We start from the raw sequence: 20,560 nt of genomic DNA, 5'->3' as shown, positions 1-20,560 counted from the left end.
GGTCCTGCGTTTCAACCTATGCCCTAATTCCTGAAACAGATCCTGCAAGTCCACCAGACTATCCCTCCCTATGTCGTTGGTTCTTTGACAAAGAGTCTCCATGATCGCTTTCTCAGTCACAGTAAGTGAGTCACCTTCTCCTAGAATCCTCCTTAATTGTTTCTCATTGCCACCTACTGTTAAATGCTCTTCCTCCTGGGGAAATCACTGAGGACAGGGGGCTAGTCCATATTGATAAAAGTTTTTAAATTTGCACATGCCCCTGAATAATGACTGTCTGTGGTAAAAGTAAGAGGATGGCACTTATATAAAAAAATCGTTTTCACCCTGGCAATAAGGCACCTCACAAATATGCATCTACATATATAAGAATCCAAATTATGTTCTACTTTGATTGAAAGTAATACTCAGTCTAGCAAACTACAGTTACAATGGTCAGGATACTTACACGAGTAATTTTTATTGTTTGTCCATTTGCCAAATATGAAAGACTCGTTTTGTAATTTATAAGTACTGAAGTCACATTTGTTTTTACAGAGCTTTCCTTAAAAATGTAACTACCTGTGATATAAATCAACAATATTCAAAACTTCTCTATTTCAGTATTTCAAAGTAATTAGTATAAATTACAGCACTAAAATTTTTATTAAGTAGTATGCTTTATGACTATCATCTCTAAACACAATACTTGACCACTGTTACTTTAATACGACAGTGTCATTCATTTTAAAATGCATTGTAATAAAAGGTCCATTTCTGGATTTTAAAAAAAAGACGGTGTTCTAGCAAATTTTAATGCATTCTTTTTTAAATATTTAGTATGTTAGATCATCGTAAAATATCCTAGACTTCTTCACTCATTCATGTTTAAAAGCATATCCTTCCCCCACAGTGGTAAAATCTGGGTGGTCCACACTGGAGGCAATTGTGTGTAACAAATGAAACAGCAGCATGAAAACAGAATGGTAACAAGAGCAAGTAAAAAGAGAAACCAATATAAAGAAAAAAACAGAATTTATGACAATCTGTAATGGGCTGAGGGTTAGAGGTCAGGAAACAAGGGATCCTTCTCTTCATCAGGTTGCTTCCTGGTAACATCCTGATTAAGCTGACAGCTTGAATTATATCTGTTACATTCTGCCGTAGACAATCCATCTGTGCTAAGTCCTCTTCAATGCTGCTGAAGAAGCTTGGGCAAAAGCTTGTTCTTTCTTCCTTTACCATGAGGCTCAAAACAGTCATCTCTCTTCTATACTCTTTATTTGTCAGTGCTCTTCAAAGAGACCTTTAACAAACTGAATGTGCTGTGTGCATCAAGCCTGTAGTATTGTTCGTCACTCAAATGGAGCTAGAACTACACCCCTGGTCTGTCTCTATCTCTCAGATTTAGTTTAATTGTTGGATTGTCATCAAATTATTTCTGGTCCTTGGCATCAAGCCTAACTCTGGCTCAGTTACACAAAAAACATGCTGGAGATTGAACCTTTCAAGTGATATATTTAGATTCTGTTGCCATGGTGCACTAGGGTCTGAAACCCGACAGAACCATTTGACAGACTACAATGAAGCAGCTTGAAGCAAGTAATTGTGAGGAAAACGAGAACATTAGGGCTGTTTTAACTTTACTTTCACAATCATCGATGCCTAATGAACGATATGTAGCATAACATTCACAGTAGACTGGAAGTGACATGATTAATTGACAAACATTTTGACATTAACTCTCCATATCTTTTGTGAAACTAACCAATTTGCAATATTTCCTTGGTTAATATATCACAATGAATTGGCATAGTTAAATAGAATTACAGTGGAGTCTGTAATTATATATGTGATGGAGCAGTTAAATTATTACCAACTCAACTTAAATAATTTAAAATTGTCTAGACAAACACATGAGGAAAAATTAAATGTGAACCATTCATTTAACTCAAATCTGGAGGTCATTGGATTTGTCATCATTTGGGAATTGGAATTTAAAACACAAAGTGATCAGCTTTGATTTTATTGAAGGATGAAACAGGCTTGAATGGCTGTTTCTAACTTATCTGCCTGTTCATACGTTTATATGTTTGCAATGTCATTATAGAGCACATGATTTTTTGGCATTCAAATAAACAATATTTCAAAGGAAGCAGCTATAAGTTAGTTGGCCTTTTTAAGGTACTACTGTTCAGTTATAATAAATTAACTCAAAATGTGGAATCAGAAGAGGGAAGTCAGACGAAGCAACTTTTGGCAATAAGTGGGGACAGCAAGGAAATTTCAAGAAATTTGCTATTAGAAAATTTTCCTCATAAGATAAAGCTCATATTTCTGTTTACTGTACAAACTAGGGGAATGCAAATTACGGTCCTAACAAATGAGTTTTGTGGGAATACAATATTGAGTCCTTCCATAAAGGCCCAAAGTAGAACTCATGTCAGCTTGCAGATTAATGTGTGCTTCCAAATTCTGTTAAAGTTAAAAATCACAACACCAGGTTATAGTGCAACAGGTTTATTTGGAAGCACTATAACCTGGTGTTATGTGATTTTTAACTTTGCACACCCCAGTCCAACACCTGCACCTCCAAGTCATTCCAAATTCTGATCAAAGCATAATATCCTGGATTAGTTGGAAAACTAGCCTGTGCATCTCCCCTCAATTTAGGGGCAGAAAGGCAGAATATTTGCTGCTTTCCCATAAAATATGCTCAGATAAAACAGGGTAAGGTTTAACAGTTTTGATTCATTCTTCACTAATGAAGTAAACCATTAAAGTTCTCATTATAAATGTCTTTGCAAGTGATGTAAAAATGGGAGCACTCTATGTAGGGAAATTCACAGCTGGGAATTAGAAGTTCCTTTCTGGAACTGACCATAACCTGTATCCAACTGACCTCACTCATACAAATAATTATCACAGCTTTCTGCTGCAGAACAGATATACTTTGCACTGTATCAACTTTGCACTGTATCAGAACTCCAAGTTATTTCACACTTACAAAAGACTGCACTATCACTTTTGCCAATATGAGTAATTCAACCTAGAATACATTCATACCACTAGGGTTTAGTATTGATCTTTGCTCTACTGCTCAATTAGTTGATATTATTGTCAGTAGGATTTAATCAAGACAATTTGGAAGAGGCAAGGAAGAACTTTAAAAATGTCACGGTTTATGTTCTGAATCACTTTCTAATGACTTATGTTGAAATGTGTGTCTGTGAACATCATGCAAGGATGGGACTGTATTCTTACATCTTTATCAATGTTTATATATACTTTTCAATATGTCATTTTTATTTAAAAAAAACATTAAAAGAAGACTTGCCAGACTGAGGAACATATTGAAAAATCAACTAATTAATATACCAATTAAACAGGCTAATTCATTCATATGCACTACCCAGAAATAAGCACCTACAGGTTAATCAGTTATGCTTCTTCTAATCCTCACTCTTTTCCTCTTTTATTAGAATTTTCAGATGATGGCCCAGCATCTTAGTAGTGGATCTGTCAGTCTGCTCTGTAAGGTGAGTATATGTAAGATATCATGTATGTTTCTGTTTTTGGAACTGTAAATTGAAATGGAAGTTGGAATAGTATATCCTTACAAGATGAACTCTGGAAAATGAAATTCAGTGAGCCACATAAAATACATACAGGGATTGGGAAGGTCACTTCTCTGGTAGATACTCCTGATCACAGGAAGAAAAACTAGTTACATCACATAAACGTGTTAAAGCCATACCATTGTAGGGAGGAAGCTGAGATTAAACAAATGTGTCAGACAGTAAGAACAATGAAAGATGACGGGGACAGTAAGAGTGAGGTAGAAGAAGAAGCTGATAGCTCAAGAACTAAATTTCCTCCAAATCAACTAGCCAAGACTGAAATACTAGGACAGTTAGGTGACATATTTGCTTATCAAGAGGGAAGACAGCAAACAAATCTCGCAAGATTACATAAGAAATTCAAGGAAATCTGTAGAGATGCATTGTGTTAGCCAGGCATAATGGGGATGTAGGAAAATAAGACCCAATTAAACAATATCTTTAATGATTAAGCCTTGGAAAACATGCTCAAGCGGAGATGGTGATTCAAAAAATGCAATAAAATTGCATGACTGAAACAAAAGAAGCAGTTGCAGCTCACTAGTGGGATTAGCCCTAAACTGGATTAGTTGACTACATTCTACATCGATTATGGAGATGTCAATGCAATAATGAAAATATATTTATAACCAATTCTTCAGTTAGAGGATTTGGAAGAATCAGCTAATTAATATGCCAATTAAACATGTTAGCTCATTCACAAGCACTACCCAGCAATATGCATCTACAAGTAAATCAGTTATGTTTCTTTTACTTCTTACTCTCTACCTCTTTCATAACAATTTTTCAGGTTTGGCAGCGCTCCATTTCTTTCTGAGATTGATCTACTGAGGGGTACTTGCAAATACAATTAACATCAAAAAGATATTTCACCTTTGTACAGCACGGGTTATATCAAATGTTGAGTGACGCCATGTGAGTTGAAAACTGCCCCAGTCACATTCCAAAGGGTTATGAATCAAGTTGGAATTAAAGTGACTAAGTTTGTATTTTATTTAGACATCCTATTACACAGTAACGTCTGGGAAGAACATACAATGTATCTGGGAGATGTTTAAGCAATTACAGGTAGCTTGCTTAGTAATAAATCTTGCCAAGAATTAATTTGTAAAAGCTAGGGTAACTTACCTAGGATATATTGCAGAGAAAGGGCAAATAAAAAACATCTTTCTCCTAGGGGTGGGAACAGTCTAAAATTAAAGAGCATAGGTTTAAGGTGAGAGGGAAAAAGTTTGAAAAAGACCTGAGAGCTAACATTTTCACGCAGAGGGTGGTACATGTACAGAACGAGCTGACAGAGCAAGTATGGAGAGGAGTACAAGTACAACATTTCAAAGGCATTTGGATGGTTACATGAAGAGGAAGGGTTTAAAGGAATATGGACCAAATGCTGGCAAATGGGACTAGGTCAGACTGGGATGTCTGGTCGATGCAAATGAGTTTAACAGAAGGGACTGTTTCCATGCTGTATGACTCAATGAGTCTATAACTTCTGTTCGCAAAACTAAATAGGAAATCATTAGATTTTTGGGAATACAAAAGTTATTTTGGAAATTTGTGTCTAATGTCAGCACAACAGCTGATTCTTTAAAACAGATTTATTACAAAAACAGACAAAGGTCTAATGGTCAGCTGAGTGCCAAGGATCGATGGCATGGACAGCAAAGTGTGAAGAAACTGAAGGCAATCCAATTAATTGTTCATGTTAGTCAACTTGACTTTAAGAAACCCTTTCAAGTGGCAATTCTTGCCAGTGACTTTAAGGTAGGTGCAGTCTTGATGCAAGATGATACATTGGGATTACAGAAGCCAGTTGGGTACTTTTCTAAGAAACTGAACTTCTATCAGAAGAAGTATTTTACAGAGGAAAGGAGACTTTGGGATTATTATTGGCTCTTCAACATTTTGAAGTCGATGTCCTCCAGGGTTGCAAAGAAACACTAACCTACACTGCCCATAATCTGCTAGCTTTTGGAAAAACAAATTTAAGACTCAAAATACAAGACAGACTCAATAAGCTCCATTGGAACAAGCAATGAATGCTCAAATTGTTCACATTGCTGGAAAAGATAATGCATTGGCAGACATCATTATTAAAAATGTGATTGTTCTGATATAATTTAAGCATTTGGGATAAGAAAATGCCAAGAAATTTTTAAAGTCCTGCGTAAGGAATAAGAGTGAACGAATGTTATTTTCTCATAACATTTTGTATGTGTATTATTTTTCTCTGGTGCTGAAACATACTTAAAATAGTTTCTCATCTCTTTATGGATGAAGGTAGTTAAGAGACCAAATATTTTTCTTTTTGAGATGATACAGTGAAATGGAAATTGGACTGTTATAAAACAGAAATATCAGGAGAATTCTGTATCTTGAAAAACTAGCACTGCTTATTTTTGAGCTGTGCAATACAATGTTGCTTTGTGAAATGGTGAAGGAAAAATTTAGAACTGAGTGGCATCGAGAATCTTTTGAGTTAAGGAAGTTTGCCTAATGACAGCCCTCTAACCTGCTGAGTTGCAGAATGTTAAATAGTAAAAATATTAAGGTAGAAGTGACAACTTTCTGGAGCCAGCAAACTGAAAGCGTCTATCTCTCTCTCCCCCCAAATGAGAAAAACATTAGAAAATAAAGCTCAAAAGAAAGAATTTTAACAAGAAGAGACTTCTTCCCACACCAAACTGCCTTGTGACCTCTCTAGGTGAGATTGCCAATTTATTGTTCAATTACTTTTTAGATTAGATTAGAGATTAGATTCCCTGTTTCAATATTTACATATTTGGCAAAATAATAAAGCAGCTATTTACCATTACAAATGTTTGACAGAAATTGATTCTGCTGATTGCCAGAGTACAGGAATACTCAGAAAATTTGTTGCAAAGTTTCAGTAAGAAAGTCACTTTTACCCCACAGCCTAACGAAAGTGATAGCAAACCCAATGTAACAATTTCAACAGCAGACACTGGTAGCCAATTTTTGTTCACTTAATCTAAAATTGATATTTGACTATACTATATCGCAATACTCCACTTCAGGTCAACTTTACCTTCTCTTCAAACTTTACATTGAATCAGAAAATATTATAGCATGGGAACAGACTAGTCAATCCAGCAGGTCTTCACTGTTGTTTGTTCCATAAGTAAAATCAATTCTCACCTTCTTATTCATATAATTACAATATGAAATCAGCATTATTTAGAGTACAGATTACAGTTTTAAAATCAATTACCTACAAATGTAATTTCTTAAATCAAAGACTAGCAATACTTACTCGTTCTGGTGAGTTCCAGTTGTGTACTCATGTAGTTCTCCATGAAGGTCACCTTCCGCAGATCCACCATGGTCTTTTTCATCTGGCTGATTTAGCAAAGGTACATTTTCTTCTTTGAAAATAGTAAAGCTTTTATCTTTGGCAGAAACTGACTCATTGCTCCTTGCCAGATCATCATTTGTAGTTGTCTTACGAAGTAGAATATGATTACACGGGTTTTCAAAAGATTCCTTCAACTTCAATTCTTCATCATTAATAGAAATGCTAAGGTCACTTTCTGAATCACACATTTCATCAGCCAGTTTCTGCACATCCTGGCTTGGCCTCAGAGCCTCCTCTGCGTCTTTCTTTTGATTCAGGGAACTCACTAAAGAAGGAAAATATAATTTACCATTAACTAATCACTTCTAATCAAATGTTACTGTCACTTCAAATTGACTGTCAAGTTTTGTTTTGCATCTTAAAGGAGACAGGTTATCTACCCTCCTAAGACCCATGTAAAAACAGACAAAGTAATGAACCTGAGGCTCCCTTTGCAATTGAATGAGTGCCAAACCCTCCTTGCCTCTCACTCTATTTAGGGTCATAGAGTCAAACAGCACAGGAACAGACCTTTAGTTCCAACCAGTTCCTGTTGAACATAACCCAAAACTAAACTAGTCCCACCTGCCTGCTCCTGCCCCATATCCCTCCAAGCCTTTCCTATTTTTATTGAAACGTCTTTTAAACATTGCAATTGTGCCTGCATCAACCACTTCTTCAGGAAGTTCATTCCAACCTCTATGGAAAACAAATTGCCCCCCTTTTTTTAAGTCTCTCTCCTCTCATCTTAAAAATATGCCCCCTTGTCTTGAAATCCACCAACTGAAGGAAAAGACACCTATGATTAACCCTATCTATATCCCTCATAGAATCATAGAGTCATACAGAAGTACAGCAGGGAAACAGACCCTTCCGCCCAATTCGTCCATGCCGAAGATATCCTAACCTAACCTAGTCCCATTTGCCAGCACTTGGCCCAAATTCCTCCAAACCCTTCCTATTCATATAACCATCCAGATGCCTTTTAAATGTTGCAATTGTACCAGCCTCCACCACTTCCTCTGGCAGCTCATTCCATACATGCACCACCCTCTGTGTGAAAAGGTTGTTCCCTTTATATCTTTCCCCTCTCACCCTAAACTTATGCCCTCTCATTCTGGACTCCCACACCCCAGGGAAAAGACCTTGTCTATTCATCCTATCCATGCCTCTCATGGATTTATAAACTTCCATAAGGTCATCCCTCAGCTTCCGATGCTCCAGAGAAAACAGCTCCAGCCTATTCAGCCTTTCCCTATAGCTCATCCTCCAATTTTGACAAATTCCTTATAAATCTTTTCTGAACCCTTTCAAGTTTCACAACATCCTTCCAAGAGGAAGGAGACCAGAACTGCACACAATATTCCAAAAGTGGCCTAACCAATGTCCTGTACAACCACAACATGACCTCCCAACTCCTACACTCAAACTCTGACCAATAAAGGAAAGTATATCAAACACCTTCTTCATTATCCTATCTATCTGCCACTCCATTTTCAAGGAACTATGAACCTACACTCCAACGTCTCTTTGTTCAGCAACACTCCCTAGGACCTTACCATTAAGGGTACAAATCCTGCTCTGATTTGCTTTTCCAAAATGCAGCACCTTGCATTTATCTGAATTAAACTGCATCTGCCACTCTTCAGCCCATTGGCCCATCTAATCAAGATCCCGTTGTACTCTGAGGTAACCTTCTTCGCTGTCCACTACACATTCAATTTAGATGTAATCTGCAAACTTACTAACTGTACTTCCTATGTTCACATCTAAATCATTTATATAAATGATGAAAAGCAGTGGACCCAGCACTGACCCTTGTGGCACACCACTGGTCACAGGCTTCCAGTGTGAAAAGCAAACTTCCACCATGATTGTATAATTCTCTGTAAGGTGACCTCTCAATCTCCTACACGGTCTTTCCCCATGATGCTGTTGCTAGCTTTCTCTTTCTCAACCCTCCTCCTATTAGCCTCCTCATTGTTCTGCCACCACCATGCTCAACTATCTTCTTTGGCTCTCCAAATGTCCCCAGATGAAAATTTTCCACTTTGTCAATCAAAATCAGGGCATTGACTTTACTTTCTCATGTATTTTTCGGATTTGTATTAAAATACTCAAAAAAAACCTGAAACCTGGTTGCAAGGACACAGCTAGGAACAGAACAATACAGCCTCTCTAGAAAACAGGGATGGTGAAGCACTAGTAGTTTTATTAACATCAAGCTGGAAGCCTTTTGTATTTCTTGATTAAAGTTCGTACAGTGGTTGAATATAGTACAAAACCACTAAGTATTAAAATCTCAGGGGTCAGACCAGAAAGGTCAAGGTTAGAAATGAAGCAAAATGGAAACAAAATGATGGCAGGTTACATTGTTAATTTACCCAGCTGACCTTTCTCAAAAAACTGGCCACTCAAGCTCTCTCTAATACTACTGTGTTCCCAATAATTCCTTTCTCAACGTCAAACAATGTTCCCAAAATTGAGAACTCTGATCTTCAGAAGCCATCGGTCACCCTTCCCTAGTACTCCTGCAGGTCAGGCAGCATCAAAGGAACAGGAAAATCGACGTTTCGGGCATAAGCCCTTCTTCGAAACGTCGATTCTCCTGTTCCTTTGATGCTGCCTGACCTGCTGCGCTTTTCCAGCAACACATTTTTAAGCTCAGATCTCCAGCATCTGCAGTCCTCACTTTCTCCTAGTACTCCTGCGCTTTGCAGCACTACCTGTATTATAATCTCAACCAATGGCTGACAAGTCTGACCCCAGACTGAAACCTGGCTTAACGGGTCCCAAGTTTAAATTGCTACAGTTTGTGACCATGGTGGTTAGTCACAACATGTTCACATGAGGCTGCCAATGTTCCGCAAAACAAGAACACAAATTTATGCAACAAAAGAATAAGAATATAATTCACATACATATTTGCACAACACCGTTTAAAAAGATCTAAACAGTAAACGCTAAGTAAAGTTTTAAATTGTTTTGAGTGATACAGTATTCAATTCCAGAGAAATGACATTAATTTCTCAATTCTTTAATACCGTAACTGACATTTTTGGACTGGCGAGATAGATAACTGACTTTTTTTCCCATGCTGCTGGCAGAAAGTTCCTTTCAGTTATGACAGAAAACTTGAATTTCTGTAAAAACTCACACAGCTTGAAAATTTCATAAACTAAAAACTTTCGGCTGTGAGGTTCACTGTTCTCTGGAAGAGAAAACTTGATTCTTCCTGAAATGAACTCCTGATTCTTCTGAACTAAAGACAGAAACTAAGTAGCTGCCCCAGTTTACTTTCCTATTCTGTCTGAAACTTAGTAGTATAACATTGCATCAATTATCAACACAGGTACCTTGCTAGGCACTTAAGTGAATCACAGGACCTTTTGGAAGTGATGCATTTGGGGATCACTGTTCCACATGACTTTCTGACTTTTAAAAAAAAGTTACCTTTACAGAACTGAAAACAAGATTCATCTGCTCCTACTTTAAATACCAAAATGATAATAATACAAATATTTATCACATTTATCTGATCTTGGAAAATCCCCATCCAACAAACAGCTCTTCAAATTTCAATGATTTTATATCCACTGCAACTTCCAAAAACTCTTTATGCTTCCAAAAACCCACTGAACTTGCACTCCAATATCCCACACTTTTCCAAATGTCCCACCAGCTATTCCTGGCATTGGCAGAGGCCAGAATGATTCACAATATTACTTTATTTCTCCAATCTCCAAAACTGTTGCATACTCTAACCTGACTGCCCAGAGTATTCCTTACCATCCTTTTAAACATCACTGAGTTGACATCAATTTAGTACATTGGTTATTGATATATTTTTGTTTAGCTAGGTACTGATACATAACACACACGGAAATAAGGTTATGATCATATAATCTGTGACTTACCTGTAATACTGAATGTTAAAAATTAAATTTCAAGCATATCAGACTATTTCATTGGGCAGCCTATCAACATGGGAGAAAATAAGCTCCCTTTATTGTTTATATTTTTAATCCTATATTATATCCCTATATTTTTTAAAAGGACAAATTTTGCGGTCACTTTCAGAGGTAAAACTCCCAAACCACTCCTCCTGTTTCTGTCACTTTGCTTTTGCTGCTACATATTTCCAAGCACAGAAATTATTTTCCCCCAAATACTCACAAATACTGTCATTCACCCCAAGTACTCCAGCACCATAAAATTCCCTCAACATCCCCACCTGCTACTTCTAGATTTCTAGCATATCACTTCCAGTTCTCTCAAACCCTGGAAATTCCTTCCTGCCATGCTAGTTTCAAAGACTTTGCTCATCCATAACACCAAATATCAACATTCTATTGTGATGTTTATTGCACAGAATGAGAGTATTTAGCCCATGATTCCACGTCAGTTAATAAAGACCTGAATATACTAATCTCATTTTCCAGCTTCTGGCCCATAGCCCTCAAGGTTATTTTCTACTTCTATGCACTGGAATCCTGAAGCTACTACACTACACACTCGTCCCCTCATCCACTTACCAGTATTCATGAATGTCTCATAGCTATGTTCAACCTCAGACATGTACTTTGACATATTTCTCTTTTTCCTGGCTTTGAAAAAGGGCAAAGATGAAGTTGGATTACTTAGCTGTACAAAGATTTAACAACAAACCACTGATTTCCAGACTCTACAAAGGCAGACACGACAGCGCATTCAACCCTAAATATCCTATTCACAATCTCATATACAAATCTGTTTGACATTTCTTAAAAGTAAACTGCAAGTTAATAATCCTAATAAATATTAAATACTATATGGCATAATATAACATATATTACAATGCATGATGAGCAACTGCATGGGAGGTTACTATAACTCTAATTACAACTACACATGCTGGTTTACATTACAGTTTTCTTCTACTGAACAAGCACAGCATTTAATTTTGGTTTACACTGCTGATATTTTCTTCATTTATGTACTGGGGCAGACTTCAGATCACTTGGAACAACACCAAAATAATTGTAAATGTTTGAACATTGATTTTAATGACATAATCTGAAAATTGCCTCCGTTATTGGCCATGGGGCACATAGAACAATAAAGTAGTTGTTTTCACCCCTCTATGGTTACAAATATTATTGCAAAAAACATTGTTTGCGGTATCCAGTTCATTTTTACCATTTGGAGACCTTCTAAAATGTTACTCCATTCTGCCATGGATAACAAAACAGCCTCAGTTACATTACACTGCTGCCACCTTGAGCAGCAACACTGTAATACAAACATAATAATACTCAGTAAAGCTTAGTTTACTGTAAACTAGTTTCTTATCCCTTGCACCCTGTTAAATACAATGATAGTTGACAAATGGTAGACCGTTAGCTATGATCAGAACATATAAAGATTCAATCTGATCTAGGAAATAAAAAGAGATATTTCTGAATATAGAATGCGCATAGTGGGTTAAGACCTTGGGGCATGTATTTGAAAAAAAACTGGCTAAAATACAGAATCTTCTTTACCTATCATCTTGAACGATCTTACATGTGACATCAAAGTCCTTTCTGTTTGCCTGCAACAAATGCAAATCTGAACATAGTTTGGAACAGGTTTGATAAGCACACTCAGAAAGACCACCAAATTGGCAAAGTGAAAATAGAAATATTAACACTGGTGAGAGTTGGGACTGCTTTTCTGAACTGGATTCATAAGTTCACAAGATTTCGAAGCAGAATTTGGCCATTTGGCCCATCAAGTCAGCTCTGCCATTCGAGCATAGCTGATATGCTCCTCCCCCACTTTCCTGCCTTCTCCCCATTACCCTTCAACCCAGTACCAATTAAAAATGTCTAACTCCTCCTTAAATTTACTCACTGTCCGAGCACCAACTGCATTTTTGGGTAGCAAATTCCACAGATTCACAACTCTTTGGGAGAAGCAGTTTCTCGTCACCTGCGTTTTAAATTTGTTACACCTTATCCTAAGGCTAAGACATCTTATCCTGGAATGCCTCACAAGAGGAAGCATCCGCTGCACGTCTATTTTATCCAAACCTTTTATCGTCTTGAATACCTCAATTTAATCTCCCCTCATTCTTCCAAATTCCACAGAGTATAGGCTTAAACTGTTAAATCTCTCTTCCTACGACAAACACCTCATCTCAGGGATCACACTCATCCATGTTAAACTCCATCTGCCAAAAATTTGGCCCACTCTCCTAACCTATCTATATCCATTTGCAAGGCTCTTATTTCCTGAATGCAATTTACCATCCCACCTATTTTTGTGTCATCCTCAAATATGGTTACTGAGTCTTCTCTCCCTGTATCCAAGTAGTTAATGTAGATTGTAAATAGCTGGGGCCCAAGGACTGAGCCCTGTGGCATCCCACTAGTTACTTCCTGCCATCCGGAAAAAATACATTTATCCCTACTCTCTGTCTTCTGTCCTTCAGTCAGTCACCTATTCAAGTTAATAAATTACCCTAATCCCATATGATTCAATCTTGTGAATTAACCTTTTACACGGCACCTTATCAAATACCTTCTGAAAGTCCAGGTATATTACATCTACTGGATCCACATTATTCACTTTGCTTGTTACATCTTCGAAGAACTCTTACAAATTAGTCAAATATGATTTGCCCTTCATCAAACCATGCTGACTCTGATGGATAGTGTTTTGACTTTCCAAATGTCCCGATACTGCTTCCTTGATAATTGATTCTAACACTTTCCCAACAACAGATGTTAAACTGATCTGTAATTCCCCACATATTCAAAAAGGGAGGGAAACAATAAGGGCATGACATGAACATTTTTCCAATCCATTGCAATTTTCCCATGTCCAGGGAATTTTGAAACATTGTAACCAATGGATCCACTAGTCCACTGTCACTTCCTTTAATACCCTAGGGCTGTAGGCCATCATGGCCCCCGGGGCTTGTCTGCCCTTGATTCTAATAGTTTGCTGACTACATTTTCCATTTCAATGTTGATTATTCTAGCTCTACCTCCAACTTGGCCTGTTCCAATTGAAATCGTAAAATCGTCCTCCATCATGAAAACCGAGACAAATGTTGATTTAACATTTCCACCACTTCAGTGCTCCCCACTATTAACTCTTCCGTTTCATCTTTCAAGAGACCAGCATTCATCTTATTGACTCTCTTCCCTTTTATATAACCATAGGAACTTTTGCTGTCCTTTTTGATATTTTGTGCGCGTTTTCTTTTGTAATTTACCTTAGCTCTTTTTATTGATTTTTTTTTAGTATCCCTTTGTTTGTGCTTCAAAGTTTTCTACTGGCCTTTGCAATATGTATACCTTAGTTTTTGACATTATATTGTCCTTGAACTCCTTGTTTAGCCATGGACGATTTTTACCCTCCTTACCATCTTTCTTCCTCACTGGATTGAAAGTATATTGTTGGAACAAATGAGATTAAACTGGCGAATGAACTCTACATGTTATTCTATCACTGACCTATCCAGACAGTTCTTCTATAATGCCATGGTTGGGTTACTGTGCAACGCTGCATTATAGAAAAATCATGCTTTAGAAACAGCGTTTAAAGTGTTGGCATTATAATTGCGTTATAGACACCCCTCACTTTAAAAGTTTGCACAGTCGAAACAGCATGCCCAATTCATCAATTGCATTACAGCGAATTCGCACCGACAAAACTGCATTGTAACAGAACGACCTTTTCTAGATCTGTCACATCAGATTCCTGAAAGAGAAAATTACTGCTTTGATGTGATGCACCTTTCAGTACAAGAAGATCATATCTTAAAAATGTATCCACTGAGGCCAATCTTCAATGTGGACTAAACAATATCTGCACAGTGATCAGATAAATTACAATATACATGACTAGTACAACATTCAAACAGTAATAGAAGTGGCTTAACAGATCAATGGTAATTTAGCGCTTGAGCATTGTACTGTGCCAGCTTAGACAGCAGAGTCTATTATGTTCATTATGTCTTTGTAAGTCCTAGTTTCACATCAAAGGTATCTAACCCTATTTTTTGCTCTTTCTCCATACCCATCACAATTTTTCTTCATCAAATGCTCATCTAATTTCTGAGTAAATGTCATGATTGAGTTGGCTTCAATTGCCACTTGTGGTAATGCACTCCATATTCTAATAACCTCTTGCATGAAATCAATGCTTCTAACCTCCCTTTTTATGTTTCTAAATTTATGACCCCTTGTTACCAATTCACTGACCAATGTAAACAATCCTTCATATTTTAAAAAGTTTAATTATTATTTTAACAATTCTATTAGGTTCTCCTTAACCTTCTCAGCTCCATTTAATACATTTCAAATTCATCAAATCTATCAGCAGAACAACATCCTTTAAAGCCGGTATCATTCAAGTTGAACCCTTCTCTTGGCTCAAATATTCTGTCTTTAAGAGGAGTCCCCAAAACTGTACACAGTACTTCAACTGTAGTCTACCCAATGCATTGTCCTAATACGTCAGATTGCCTTAAAAAAAACAGTGGTAAGGCAATCAGCCCTCAAATCTGTTCCATCGTTCTAGTATACCATTGCACTTAATTCATGCAGCAAATCTTCATATTCCTTGCTATCTATACCTAAGAAACATCCAACAATAACAATCGACCCAGTATCCAAAGACTTTTAGGGCAGAAATTTCCAAAATTCCAATACCGAATGTATGAAATGAATTGGTCTGATTCAATCCTAAATGACTTGTGTCTAATATTTATATTCAGAACATTGAAGCATGAGTATGCAATTTATCTGTTGAGTCTGTTTCACCATCGAATACTGTTGTGGCTGATCTTAGCTCCACATTCTAGTCTACTCCCTTCACTATCAAATATCTATCTAACTCAGCTTTGAATAAATTTAAAAACCAAATTTCTAACTAATTCCTGGGGAAGAGATTTTCACCTCTAATGACACAGAGAAAAAGAAAAAGCACACATCAGTGTCCTAAAAGGGAGATATCTTAAACTTAAACTACGTCTCCCAGTTTTAGCCTTTCCTAAAAATAGAAACATCTGCCAAATATCCACCTGATAAAGTCCCTCCTAAATCTTGAATGTTTCAGAAAGTTTGTCTCACATTCTTCTAAACTCCAGTTGATACATTCCATATTCAACCTTTCCACATACAATAAGCCCAGGAATGAGTTGAGTGAACCTTCTTTAAATTGTTTCTCATGCAATTAACTTTAATACTGCTGAATAATTCTTTAGTACTGCTGAAGAAAAGGCACATTTTGTTGAATCTTTTCACCTTGCACTCAGGACAATTCTCAAGAAAGGCTGTGATACAAGGGAACAACATTTACACTGAATGAGAGAGGTCCAGATTCTGATTGGTCACGGCATCATATTTAGAAATGAACCAGAGACTGGCTGTCAGCTGCTTTTGTTTGAGTTGAAACAGGCAAAGTGTGCAGGTCCCTGTACTTTCTGTCTGGCCCAGAAGCAGTGTCTTTAAATGAGTTCATGAGTTTGCATGAAAGAAATGGTCTGATTAGGGTAGCCATTCTATTTCAGCATCAGGATTGCATGAAGAAATGGCTCAGTCAAAATTTATGAAGTCGCTGATAAGGCCTATCCTATAAATGTGGAACTGCAAGAACTTCAACATATACCAGAGAAGGTAGGTTTACAGCAAATAGCAGTAGATAACAAACTTGTAAAATTCTCAACTAGGACATCAAGGAAAGGATGGTCATTTGACTGCTCCATTTCATACATGAATTTGAGAGAAGAATGGAGCCCATTAAGACAAGTAAGGAAATCATTACATGCAGCTGCATATAGCAAGCACATCACTTAGATATCAAAAGCAAGCATGGGGTAGGAGATTAGCAATCATTCCATGTAAACAAAGTTTGGCAGCTAACTGTCAGTTATCATGAGTTGATGCAGTTGCAATCACCAAAGTTCAATTGCCAATCAATCAGCACTCACTTTCATACAATATAAATATTTTTCCCTTCAGTTTAATATTTCTTGTAGCTTGTCCTATTGAGTTCAAGATAAAAACCTTCAAGAAAACATTGGTTCTTAAAGTCTATCCGATTTCTGACCTCACATTAATTTTTGCAGATTTCTGCTATCTTCTTTCAACTTAAAACTACCCTTAACTTCCTTATATAGCCACAGATGGTCAATCTTTGCTGCGAATTATTATATGTATTCTTCAAGGTTTGCTACTTTAAGTCTACTAGCCTGCTTTTAACCTAATTTCACAGTTTACCTGGGCTCGCTCTGCCTTCTTAGTTACCTTTATTTAAGTTTAAGACACTAATCATGGATGCCTCCTCCTCCTTTTCAAACTGAACAATAAGTTCTTTCATATTGTGATAACCTGGAGGCATCTTTACCCTGAGTTTGTCGATTAACTTCAGTGCATATTACCAGGTCTAACACGGACTTGTCAACTAGACTTGAAGTGTACTGCACTTGAATGTATTGGAAGTCACATCAATTAATATGCAGAGTCCTGTTCTCTGCAGACAGAAAGTACAGGACCTTGTCCACTGAGCCTGGATTAACTTAACAAAATAGCTGACTGTCAGTATATACTGGATCATATTGCTTGAAGAAATTGCCTCAGACACACTATGAACTTATTTTCCAGGCTACCTGCACCAATCTAAATTTCCAATGTACATCTAAATGATTTTTGTGGCACATTTCTTACATTCCTCAGCTATTTCTTTTTGCATGCTCTGCCACACAGTGTAATAACTGGGGGCTGAAAAACTATTGCCACAAGTAACCTCTCAACTTTACTATTTCTTATCTCTAACCAAACTGAATATATATCTTGATCTGTCCTAGGTTAATGCAATGCTTAATTAAGAGAGCTATCCCTCCACTTTTTCCTAGCTTGTCATTCCAATATGTCAAATACCCTTTAACATTGAGATCCCATTCTTGGTCACCTTTCAATCAAGTCTCTGTAATACCAATCAGGTCATGAATATTTATCACTATGTTAACAAATTCATCCCTTTTGCTACAAATACTGAATGCATTCAGACACAAAGCTTTAAACCCTGTTTTCTTTGGGCCGTTTTTACAATCTCTGGCCTCATGTGCTTATGTTTGTATGTTCAGTCCATTCCTGTCATACCCTGGTAATCATTACCTAACACAGCTCCCCTCACTTGATCTCTTTAGTATAAAGCCTTCTCTGATGCTTTTATTATATGATTCACCAGAACACAGGTCGCAACCCAGTTCAGGTGTAGACAGTCCAATGGTACAGCTCTGAGTTTCCCCAGTACTGGATGTCGGTACCCCAGAAATCAAAATCCATTTTCCCCACATTAATCTTTGAGCCATGCATTGCTCTCTTTAATCTTACTTATTTTATGCCAATTTGCTTGTGCCTCAGGTTAGGTTCTGTTTTCTTAATATAGCCCTCGCTGCTCATACTCACACAGCAGAACCTCTTTGCTTATTTTATTTATGTTGTTGGTACCTTTATGGGACACTGTCATTAGATCCAACACATCTACTGTAAGTTCCTTTCCAGCACTGTCATCAGTACAATGGTCTGTACTTCTGCTCTTAGCTGCAGAGAACTGTGTCTAAGCACTGACTATGTTATCCTCTGCTACAACTACCTATATATTGCTATTGACATACCCTGTTTGAATGGTTTTCCTTACAACAGTGCCATGATCAGTTTGCTGCAGCTACTGTTATCATTCATATAAGCAGCAAGAACTTCAAACTTATTGGACAACTGTATAGGCTGAGGCTCTTCCACCTCTTGGGTCCCCTCAACTGCCTCATTCAAAGTCTCACTCCACTGTTCCAGACCACTAACAAAATCACAATACTCTTTCTGGGAATAAAATGTCTATGTTACTTTTCTCCACCCTAAGGTACTGCACAGTATCCAGCTCATATGTGATTTGTGTATGTGAAGACCTGGACCCTTTCATTTCACTTTACTTCAATGACACATTAATGAAAATATTCTAATTTGACTCTCTCAACTCTCAAGTAGAGGATATCACATTTGGTCAAATTAAACTAAAAGTACTACAGTTTTACTCAATAGTTGTCTACCTCCCTCTGTAATATCCTGCTGTCATCCACATAACTTCTCATTCCTTTAGGTCTTCTGTAAAACAGAATGCAGAACTTTCTGCTTTTCATTCCAATCATCAATTATAAATGGCAAAAAGTATTACTTCCCGGCCTCTTCATAACAAGATTAGGTTCAATTTAAGGGATACATTTACCATGAATGAATAAGGAGGATATGCCTTAAGTGGTTGAATGTTATAAATAGTATTTGTATGGTGAACTTAGCTTATGACACTGAAAATAAAGGCAGTTCCTGCATCAAAGTTTATGGAATCAAGAAGTCTTAAGTGGCCATCGAAGAATTCAATGTTCACTGCTTTCAAATATGAACACTACTTTCCTTGCACAAAATGGGTGACTTTCAATATAGCAGAGGCCTCAATGTTTTCTAATCCATTTTAGAAATGTCACACCTTGATCAACAGATGAAGATTTGACTGCCCATATTTGCTTGTATTTTAGGTAACTCCAGTACAAATTCTCCTGCAGTGCCATCTAATGGAGAAAATATGCAATTGTTCAGATATTAGACTTGACGTACAGATTTGTTTTTGGCAGGCAAAGTTACTTATCACTTACACCAGTTGCCTGTGAAGTGTCATTTATATTACATGCAAACAATGTTGTGACTGACTGAACACTGAAATAGTTTGAATCAGGTAATGTAAATTAGTGCACACTTGTTTTATACCAGAGATTCTCAAACCTCTGAGAGTCTGTAGTGACTTTCCTGGGAAGAGAAACAAAAGGAAAAGGAAGAAAAATGCAAGCCACCCACTTTCGACATATTAAAATTTTGTTATCGTTAGTCCCCCAAAGGTAGTTGAAAAGATATCCATTTCTCAAAACTTCTAAGAACTCGAACCCGCTTCATGGTTTTTGGTGCCTCAACTACCATAGTTTTCAGTAAGTAGTCATGCGTTTTTGTTTTGGGGAGATGAGGACAGGTGAACGGTCAGCCATTGCTGTAACAATTGAATACTTTCAATTGGGGTTCACACAAAGAGCAAGTGCCATTATAAAGCAGCCTGGCTTTTAACACTCGAAGAATGTTCCGATTATATTAATCTCCTGTTGGTTTGATTGCTGTAATTGTGAAAAAAAAAAGTTTGTCAATGCACTATGTTGCAATAATGTAAATTCTTTGGAAAGATTAAATAACATTCAGAAATTTGGCTGGGTTTGCAAAGATCAGTGTAGTATTTCAGAGAAGGTTGTTTTCATGTGAGTTCTCTGTAATAAAATTGAATGGAAAGAAACTAATTTTTCTAAGAAAAGCAGATTTTAAAAGACTGCTGCTTGGAGTCTGCTAATTCATATAGATATGACCAATGACTGTTTGTATTGGATGTGACTGGAAATTGATTAGCTACTTATGCCATTATAGTGCCATTACAAGGACAGAATGTTATTAGAGTCACTGATCCTTTATCACTGGTTTGTCTGATCATTGTCTAAATTAGTGAAATTGTTTTCAAATTGCTCCTCTAATTGCCTGCTGTC

The 20,560-nt window shown here is 37.0% G+C and overlaps 1 protein-coding gene across 1 annotated transcript in view; it reads right to left on the bottom strand.

The window, feature by feature from the left end:
* The window catches only part of kiz (kizuna centrosomal protein), a 187,200-nt gene that overhangs the window by 90,894 nt on the left and 75,746 nt on the right, over nt 1-20,560 (bottom strand). The window contains exon 6 of the mRNA XM_060831067.1: nt 6,874-7,240. Coding sequence (XP_060687050.1) covers nt 6,874-7,240 — 367 coding nt within the window. The remainder of the gene's footprint in view (nt 1-6,873; nt 7,241-20,560) is intronic.

Source organism: Hemiscyllium ocellatum, chromosome 10 (genome assembly GCF_020745735.1).
Source record: "Hemiscyllium ocellatum isolate sHemOce1 chromosome 10, sHemOce1.pat.X.cur, whole genome shotgun sequence".
Lineage (NCBI taxonomy): Eukaryota > Metazoa > Chordata > Chondrichthyes > Orectolobiformes > Hemiscylliidae > Hemiscyllium > Hemiscyllium ocellatum.
The sequence above is the reverse complement of the archived record's forward strand: the minus strand, read 5'-3'. Positions and strand labels throughout refer to the sequence as shown.